Below are 9,426 nucleotides of genomic sequence, written 5' to 3' on the forward strand. Positions count from 1 at the left end.
AATAATTAATCTTCCATATACTTAAAGCATATATGTATATAACAATAAATTACAATATGTGGCACTGACAACGAAGGCAATCCTCAGTACATCCATGATACTGCATAAACTTTAAATCCGGAGATGGTTGAGTTGGTCCTAAATTCAGAGAATCTTCACTTTCTTCGCTTAGCTCTTCAATACTAAAAGTATCAGTCAAATCTTGTTTGTGCTTAGATAACTCTTTCGACTTCGATGTTGGGAACAGAGTCATTTCACCTTCACTATAAAATTGTGAAACATTAATTATACAATATTTCACAATTATTACATTTATATACATTCACAATTATAACACAGTTATACAAAAAAGGTATAGTTGAATTCTCAAAAAATTCATATTCATTGAGATTTTTCTTTACCTTTCACTGTCGCTATGCCAATACTCCACAAGAGGAAGATGCTCTTTGTTTTTAGTTGGTATGGGAAGTCTTTGAATCGAGATCAAACCAGCAGTACTGCTACCACTATTACCTCCTTTATCGAATTTTGGTAACTTTATGTAGTCTGAGCTTCGCTGAATACGTTTTGCTTGTTCAATCCGTGCCTCTATGCAGTGTGCAAAATATTGAAATGAGTGCTCCAACACAGGATATTAATATTATTACACAAACATGATATAAGATAAATTAACAAGTACCTAGCTTCTTTTGTAGCTGCTTAGTAGTAGAGTTGTGTTGAGATGTTTGTGTCTGATTGCTGCTGCAGCTACTATCGCTTCCCTAAAAAGTATTCAATGTTACATTATAGAATGATATACTTTCATTCAATGTTATGTCTACCTAACAAACTTAAAGGGTAAAGTGAAATGTGGTATATTATATATTTACCAAGAAAAGCCTTTCATCTTCTATGCGTCCAGTGTTTTTTGGGTCACTGTCAATTCCACTATCTTCCATGACAAAATAAAATGTTATACTACATCAAACATTTATATTCTTACCTCATCTGGAAGAAAACAACACTTTTTCAGACTAAAAATCAAACATGTTTCTTACATAACCATACATGCATATGTATGAATTTCTCATGAAATAACTAAGAATATACCTCTTTTTATTTAAACATATAATAGTAATGCACAAAATCCATTTATAATATACACACAGTCATTGTTTGTACACAGGTACTTTGAACAGGTACTTGAAAAATAATTATTTATTCTTGAATATAACATAATGCACAAATAATATATGTTGAGTTGCACGTAAATATACTTAGAAGCGTACGATTTTTTAATATTTACTCACAAGTATTTGTGTATGAGTCTGACTTTATCTATAAGTACCAAGCATGCTTGCATTATCATGGTATGTTCTGTTATTGATTTTCTTTCATGTATATAACCACAGAGATTATTACCAGTTATTTGAATGAAATAGAGATAAACTTTTACACAAATATATATGCTGTACTTCTACTTAAATGTATAAATATACATTCTGTAATTTCAAATAAAAATAAAATATTTTCTGAATTAAGAAATTACATTAAACTTTATACATTTTTGATACCAATATTATAATATTACAAATTTAATAAATTGATCTAAAATACGGTATAACAATTCTTGGGATGTACATGGAATATTATTTGAATGGTACTACATATATGTATACAACAATATAACATGTTTCCTAAGCAACTAAAACTTTCTCTAGTCTTGCACAGGCAAATTGAATCTAGAGAACTTCAGATCTTTTTCTAATGTATGTTTATTACATTAAAATAGTGTTTGCTATTTATAGAATATATTCAGAAATTTAGTTTATATAAAACAACCAAAAATTTTATACATCGCTTATATAAAAAAAAAATTTAATATTCTTTGACATATTGTAAAAATTTTGGGTGAATACTTTTTTGATGATTACTGTAATTAAAGTGTAAAATAAATTAGAATACACAATTATTGTATTATATTTTTATATGCAGTTACATAATAAATTGAGAAGCTGATACAATGTCACACGCAAGGAGATCAGTATCGAAGGTGTCAGATCGGGATGTAAGAGTTAGTAGTTCATAGTTGGAACACGAAATTAAATTGTATAAATGTTATTTATTGAAATTTATTTTATGTACACAGCACATGAGTGTTGCACGGAGTCGTGTAGATTTTGTTGGAGCTGGTGATATGGATTGGATGCGTGGAAAAGTTCTTCTCAAGCCAGACGATCAGCTGCAATTGACAGAAGAAGTACAAGCCTACGTTCATTGCTAAAAAACATTAATACACTATATATTTCAATTATATATTTCTTAGAAATATCCATTTGCATCACAATGTGTGTTAAATTTGTAGGAACTGCAAGAGGAGATTGCAAGAGTCCTCACTATTCACAATACAAGAATACCAGATTCTCTAGTGGAATGGTCGTGGAAATTGAAAGAATTCATAAAATTGCCTCCTCCTCCACATTTAGTAACGCTCTTAAGTGTGCCAGGAACTATATTACACAAGGATTCTGAAGAAGCAAAAGTACAATTAGCTGGTGGACTTATTGGTGAGACTCCATAAAAGCAAATTTATTTATCATGTTTATAGTCACTGTAATATTTAAATGAAATTATACAGCTCTCTTTTTATAGTGGAAAGTCTTCACGATGTGACTCAAATGTTAGGTGATGATGAAGACGAGGATGAAGAAGGTGAAGATGAAGAAGAAGAAGAAGAAGAAGAAAGGGAAGACAAGGCGGAAGAAGAAGTGGAAGGTATAACATGACCAGTTGTAGTAATATTAAAAAGTTTTATGGATCACTACATATATTTTTATAGATGATGCAAAAGATGTTGAGGAGGAACAAAAGGAACCTGAGGTTGAAGTTGAACCAGATGAAGAAGAAGTAGAAACAGCGAAACCTAAAAAAATTCCAAACCAATTTAATTTTTGTGAAAGGGCTGCCCTAACATATACAAATCCTTTACGAGTAAGATAACATAACATTGAATTGTAATTGGATAAAATATTCGCCTGATTTTATAATAATGTTATAGGAAGTGAGTACACAAACAGTACCACCTCCAACAGGAATATTTAATGCACACGTTTTTCAATGGACAATCTTTGATGAGTATCAGGTTGGTATATATTTTTATTTTGAATTCGTTGACTTAAAAATACATAAGTGATTTGTACACTTTCATTTTAGGAAGACTTCGCGCAACAACAACGTGAAAAAGAAAAAGAAAAGAGAGTTCCAATTTTACAACTAAAAAAGGATGACATGAAAAAGCAAGCACAAACACAATCCATGGCAATGTCGTGTCGAATGTTACAAGCAGCAAAAACGTTGGAACGAATGGTGAATCAAAATATTTTCGATGATATAGCACAAGGTGACTACTATTTACATAATAATAGTGTACTCGATGAAATATATAGACAAATACTTTCAGATTACAGATATTGGGATGATCCAAGTGATGAATTTAAGGATGGAGAAGGATCGTTACTACCTTTATGGAAATTCAGTTTCGAAAGAACTAAAAAACACGATGTCACGGATTTATGCTTTAATGGCAGATATTATGACTTATTTGCAGTAGCTTATGGAACAAGTTAATACAAAATGTTAAATTTTTGATATCTCGTGTTTATACATATACTCATATATGTATAATTGCAGTGTCATTTAATAGTCCAATAACAAGTGGAAAAGTCTGCTTATTTAGTTTAAAAAATCCATCGTATCCAGAATGGATCTGTCCAATAGAATCCCCAGTAATGTCTTTAGCCTTCAGTGAACAACATCCACATCTTTTAGTCATTGGTAAATAAGTAAAATTTATGTAACAGTGTATGACAATAATATTGATCTTCATCTTTATAATTAAGGTACTATGGATGGTGCTGTTGCTGTGTATAATGTCATGTTGCCACCGACAGCTCCGCAATATAAAAGTAATGATGTTGGTCAAAAGCATGGAGGAATAGTCTGGGAGGTTTGTTAAATTTTAAAATCATGTTAACATGCAAATCAGCAATTTCATCAGTAATTTGATGTTTATTTATTAAGGTATGTTGGGCACCCGATACGGAAGAGGGTAATTTGGCATTCTACAGTGTCAGTATTGATGGAAAAATAAATTACTGGATATTACATCAAAATGATCTTGGATTGACAACTGTGATGACACTTATCCTAGACCGACCTCCAATACCGGGTCCAGATGGTACTATGATTACCCTTAAAGGTAATCAATCTTAATGCATAATATGTAAAGATGTGCGTGAAGGGTGAGGTTTTCTAAAAATTTCGGGAATTGGACACCTCTAACAATATTGAAATCATGTTGCATATTAAAAAAACAATGTTTCTATTTTCTTAGGATGTGGAACATGTCTAGCATTTCATCCTGCAGATCCAAATGTATTCTTAGTAGGAACAGAAGAAGGAACAATTTACAAATGTAACACAGCATATAGTAGCGTTTATATGAAAACTTATAATGAAGCACACAATATGCCAGTGTACCGAATAGTATTCAATAAATTTAATTCTAGCATTTTTGCAAGTTGTTCGGGTGACTGGAGAATAAAAATATGGGAGGATAATAGAATGTAAGATTCGTGCAACCAGTATTATATATAAACAGCTAGTATTGCAACACTGGTTATATATTTAATTCGTTATAGGGAACCTTTGTTTATGTTTGATCTTGGTGTTCCAATTGGAGATGTTGAATGGGCACCATACAGTTCAACAGTATTGGCTTGTGTTTCGAATGATGGAAAAGTCACAGTGTTTGATTTAAATGTAAACAAATATAGACCAATATGTAGTCAAGCAGTTGTTAGTAAAAAGAAGAATAAATTAACTCGTCTAGCATTTAATAACCAACTGCCGTTTATTATTGTTGGTGATGATAAGTAAGTATTAAACAAACATGTGAGACTCCCATTTAAATAATTTGATTTTTACATTTTCTATAGAGGTACGGTCACTACTTTAAAACTCTCGCCAAATCTTAGAATAAAAGTGAAACCAACGAAGAGGCAAATGCATTTAACGCACAGAGACTTAGAAATTATGAAATTAGAAAAGCTACTAAGCTTTGTACGTGAACCGTCCGTGTTAATACCACCGCAGGATGTACGGGTAGTAACATAGTAAAATTATATTTCTATCAAATAAAAAAACCTTATTCCTTACAAAAACGTGTTCGTATTACTTCCTTAATGTAACTTATGTATGTAAATACAGTAAGGAATCGATTTTATAAAATTCCTAAATATTTAATTATAAGCTCGTTCATGTATCTACATTAAGATGTAGCAAAAAGGTATGACATTTTGTTTTATAAACAGTAACATTTTATTAATATTTGCTATAACAGAAAATACATATTAATATTGTAGGGAGTAATAGATTCTTACATTGTGCGTTTTTAAAAATAAACGTTATTAAAAATCCTACAATATCTATGTCTTTATAAATGAATTGGCACTAAATTTAGAATACATTAAAAATATTACTATAACTTACAAGTATAATGTTGGTATACAGACTTGCTACAACATATGTGTTCTAGACTAGAAGCAAATATTAACGATTATGAAACTACTTTAATATACTGTTCTATAAATAGCATTATTTATGTTAAATTTTTTGCAATTCCATACACATAACAGCACTGACTTTTTTTCAATAAAAGATTATTCATAAATTCCCTTAAAGAATAATGGAATAATTTTACAAAATTGGTTTACATAAGTAAGTTTTACATGTAATAGGTTGCATGTAAAATCTTCTGTAAATTGCAAAAGCAGAAAAAGGAAACTGCAAAAGCAGAATAATAACAGTAAGTTTAATTATTTACTGATACATTAAGTATCATAGTAAGCACTGGTTATCACAGTGTCTTTTGTCTACTTTTAATTTTTAAAATAAATATTACTGAAATAATCTACAATATTTTATAATAAAATCTTAAATATTAAAGTATTTGATATACAATTAAGATATGTCTTTAAATTAAATGTTTTGTAAACGCATATATAGAAAGATTATATATCACAGTAACATTAGTCAATGAGATTCATAATCCATATGAATACTTTCAAAATATATAAGATAAAATAATACTGATGAAATTGTAAATGATAATTTGTACTACAGGTTTAACCAAATGGTATAAAATGATACAAAAAGCAGAGAAAATTATTGAAACAGAAACTGCTTCAAATCTTTGGCACATCAATTCATTTTATGGAATTAAATAAAAATCCACCATTTTTATCATTACACTTAACAACACTCAAAAATTCATTTTTAAAAATTGTAAATACACAAAATGTAACAAGTTTCAAAATTTGTTTTAGGAACTTGTGAACATACGACAATTTATTAATAATAAATTTAAAAATAAATTAATTTTCATATCAAGAATGAATAATTATGTCAAAGTAATTAAAAGCGTAATTAAATACCTTCATAACTTTTTATGAAACTAAGAAAATATGTAAGATCTACATTTTTAAGTATATTTTGTAAAACGTTTCTTTTATTCTTATACTGATGAACTATCGAAATTAGCAATCATTCTTATTTTACGACACCATTTATTAACTTTTATAAATCGTCGGAAAATAATATATCTCAAGTGGAAATTCTACGATGCGAGACCTAATTTACATTCTTATTAGAAGATATTAGTTCCGATATTTAAGATGGTAATAAAAAATGTAAAATCTGATTAAGTATAGAAATAGTTATTAAATATGTAATTAAAATTATACCTTAACACAGAAATATTTTCTGCTTCTAACTGTAGCTTTTCCTAGAAAGTGAATTTATTTAAGTATAAAGTCTAAAAAGAAATTTTTCCAGGAAGTTCTGGATTTTCTATCACACCTTTAAAATACTTCAATTCTAAAAAGTCCCTAATATTGTTCGGACATGGCACTTGCCTACCAGCAAATTCAATACTTGACATTGGATGAAGAAACTGTTCCGGGAAATTTCTTTGGTTTAAAAACCATGCAGCCTTGATCATAGAACCATTTTTCGAATAAAATGGAAGAATGTTCACATTCAAATGATTGATCTTTGAATATTGCACTTTAAAAAACTCCCCTTCTGTTGCTTTTTCCCAGACAAAACCGTCATTATCAATAATGGGTTTACTCATGGCCTTGATTAACCATGGCGATCGTTCAAGGTCATCACGATTTACACCTATTTGTACTTCATAATCCCATGGTAAAATATCACCATTTTTCATAGCACCAAGTAAAGATCCTCCCTCTAACCAAAATCTGACACCAACTTCTTCTAATTTATCAAACACGTGGTGAGCAACTTTTCTTAATCCTGAGAGGCAACAAGGTGGTGTATATCGTTTTTGATAAAGATATGATGGTACACCATTTATAATTGATCCAAAACATCTACTGGTTTCCCTTGAACAACCATACCATTCTATAGTATCCGATTCCCTTACAACTTTTTTAATCCCCAACTTCTCAAACATTATTCGCTCACGATTTAGATGTAACTGCTGTAACTTCCATTGTGACTGTTGATTTCTGTATAATATCTTTCCTTCGTTCATTTGATAATTTGAGAGTATATGAACCTAGTGACAAGAAATAATCCAATGGAATATACATATATACACAATATTACAAGACGTATGCGAGAATCTGAAAATGTTGGGGGAAAATTTTGGGATTCTCGCACACCTCTACTTATTACACATTTGAAAATAGAGAATTTAAATGACTGTATATCTTTAAAGTATGTTAAAACTCTGTGATAATAATAACTGTAAACATATTAATATAATTTCAAAGTAATAAAAAGGTACACAAAATTACTGCAATGACCCAATAATTTTTTCATTACTATTATATAAATAATAAAATACAGTATAAATATATAAAATATTTGAGAGTAAAATTAAATAGAAATTACCAACCTTCGAACTTATTGCAGTAGTCTGAATGTACAATGCATCCGTGAAAGGTAACAGGAAAGGATCAGTTAATTTCCTCAGTAATCTTGTCTCAATAATAGTAGCATGTTTTCCAGTTACACTGTCGCAAACATTGCCATCAATTCGTGAAAACTTGAGGCTCCATTCTCTTACTTTTAAATCTATACTAATGCAATTCAAAGTTGCTTTTCCTATTGGTACAATTACTATACCTAGTTTCGCTGCATGTGATACAGTCTCCTGTAACAAAGTAATTTTGCTCAAATGTTAATTAAGCTGATTAAAATTATGTATCTTAACGACGCAGACACAAAGATCCTCACCTGCACGACTTGTTTATTAGTAAATCGGCTTGCATCAGGTAAAAATAATGCGTATTTCGTACGCACATAGAAAAGTGGATTTCTTTCATCGTAAGATGCATTGAAATCTGGTTGTAAATTTATTAGTTTCACATTTTGCATACTGTCATTGGCAAAATCCAATTCTAATGGAGGGTATGGTAATTCGTTAGATACTATTAAAATTGGAATAGTAGGAAAAAACTCTAAAACAGATTCCACTGTGGAAGCTACATCATTCTCGAAGTTTTCAAACTGTCGTATAACCACAGTAACAAGACGCGCTAAACGGCGATGAAGTTTTTGCGGGGGATCAGTTGTCACCGCGTTTGGTGTCAACAATCTCAATGTGTTTTGCGCTGCAAATAACCTCCATATTCTGTGCCATATAATAATATTACCTAATAGTGTAAGCACTAACAATGTTTTGACAAACTTAAGACGCATCGTTATCGTGTGTTCTGTAATATCATCGTATGTCCAATTTTCTACCAATTAATATTCATATCATAACACTTTCCTATATCGTTTTCAATATTACTTCACGACACGACACTTTCTGCACTTCCATTTATTTTTATCAAGTAATACCAACATCAGAGAGAGAATTTTCTCTCTGCCAACAGAGAGGCGATGAGAGCAGAGTAGAAATGAGAGTGCACACGCCCGAGACTTTAGCACAGACGAGGTACAGGAGTAGACAAAACACCCAATGTATTTTTTTGTCTCACATCCGCGGGCACCGACGAGATATATATAAAGACTGCCAGCCTTACGGGAGAACGTGTCGCTCGAAAAATACGTGTGGGGCCGGCGACACAGCCGCGCAGTTAAGCGCTTATGCGCCTGCGCGGCCGGGCGATAGCGGCAACGAGCGCGTTGCCGACTCTGCCTTCTGCTTCTGCTCCGAGTCTTCGTTGAGAGAACACCGCTGGCATATAGCGTCTCCTCTACGTTAAGTGTATCCTGCGGCTTACTGCCGCAGGACCGTGCCGGGTTTTCCGGATGTTGTTGTCGCGACCCGTTATCGAGTGTCGCGAGCTCTTTTTCGAGCCTGCTGAAATAAACGTCGTTATCTCTTGTTACTACCCGACGTGTTTTATT

At 31.3% G+C, this 9,426-nt stretch overlaps 3 protein-coding genes across 5 annotated transcripts; 1 reads left to right on the forward strand and 2 right to left on the reverse strand.

Annotated features, from left to right (window-relative positions):
- On the reverse strand, window positions 1-1,589 carry LOC143353889 (uncharacterized). 3 transcript variants are annotated; one of them, XM_076787495.1, is made up of 6 exons: window positions 1,290-1,588; window positions 1,090-1,181; window positions 870-987; window positions 680-761; window positions 402-588; window positions 1-263 (listed from the first exon to the last, which is right to left on the reverse strand). In XM_076787495.1, exons 3-6 carry the CDS (start codon window positions 936-938, stop codon window positions 50-52), a joined length of 552 nt encoding a protein of 183 aa, XP_076643610.1. In that variant the 5' UTR covers window positions 939-987; window positions 1,090-1,181; window positions 1,290-1,588; the 3' UTR covers window positions 1-49. The 3 variants fall into 3 exon arrangements, with proteins under 3 accessions (XP_076643610.1, XP_076643611.1, XP_076643609.1); XM_076787496.1 differs by lacking the exon at window positions 1,090-1,181 and having other exon boundaries at window positions 1,290-1,589; XM_076787494.1 differs by having other exon boundaries at window positions 1,090-1,588.
- Window positions 1,590-1,758: 169 nt separating this feature from the next.
- On the forward strand, window positions 1,759-6,271 carry LOC143353342 (dynein intermediate chain 2, ciliary). Its single transcript, XM_076786583.1, has 14 exons — window positions 1,759-2,053; window positions 2,129-2,239; window positions 2,345-2,546; window positions 2,632-2,754; window positions 2,819-2,970; window positions 3,038-3,121; window positions 3,193-3,379; window positions 3,440-3,601; window positions 3,670-3,813; window positions 3,879-3,985; window positions 4,060-4,237; window positions 4,373-4,604; window positions 4,680-4,913; window positions 4,977-6,271. Exons 1-14 carry the CDS (start codon window positions 2,003-2,005, stop codon window positions 5,152-5,154), a joined length of 2,145 nt encoding a protein of 714 aa, XP_076642698.1. The 5' UTR covers window positions 1,759-2,002; the 3' UTR covers window positions 5,155-6,271.
- On the reverse strand, window positions 5,335-8,926 carry LOC143353341 (ribitol 5-phosphate transferase FKRP). The gene is made up of 3 exons (XM_076786582.1): window positions 8,305-8,926; window positions 7,964-8,221; window positions 5,335-7,621 (listed from the first exon to the last, which is right to left on the reverse strand). The coding sequence occupies exons 1-3, from the start codon at window positions 8,767-8,769 to the stop codon at window positions 6,854-6,856; spliced, it is 1,491 nt and encodes a 496-aa protein (XP_076642697.1). The 5' UTR covers window positions 8,770-8,926; the 3' UTR covers window positions 5,335-6,853.
- Between the last annotated feature and the right edge of the window lie 500 nt (window positions 8,927-9,426).

Source organism: Halictus rubicundus, chromosome 4 (assembly GCF_050948215.1).
Source record: "Halictus rubicundus isolate RS-2024b chromosome 4, iyHalRubi1_principal, whole genome shotgun sequence".
NCBI classification, from domain to species: domain Eukaryota; kingdom Metazoa; phylum Arthropoda; class Insecta; order Hymenoptera; family Halictidae; genus Halictus; species Halictus rubicundus.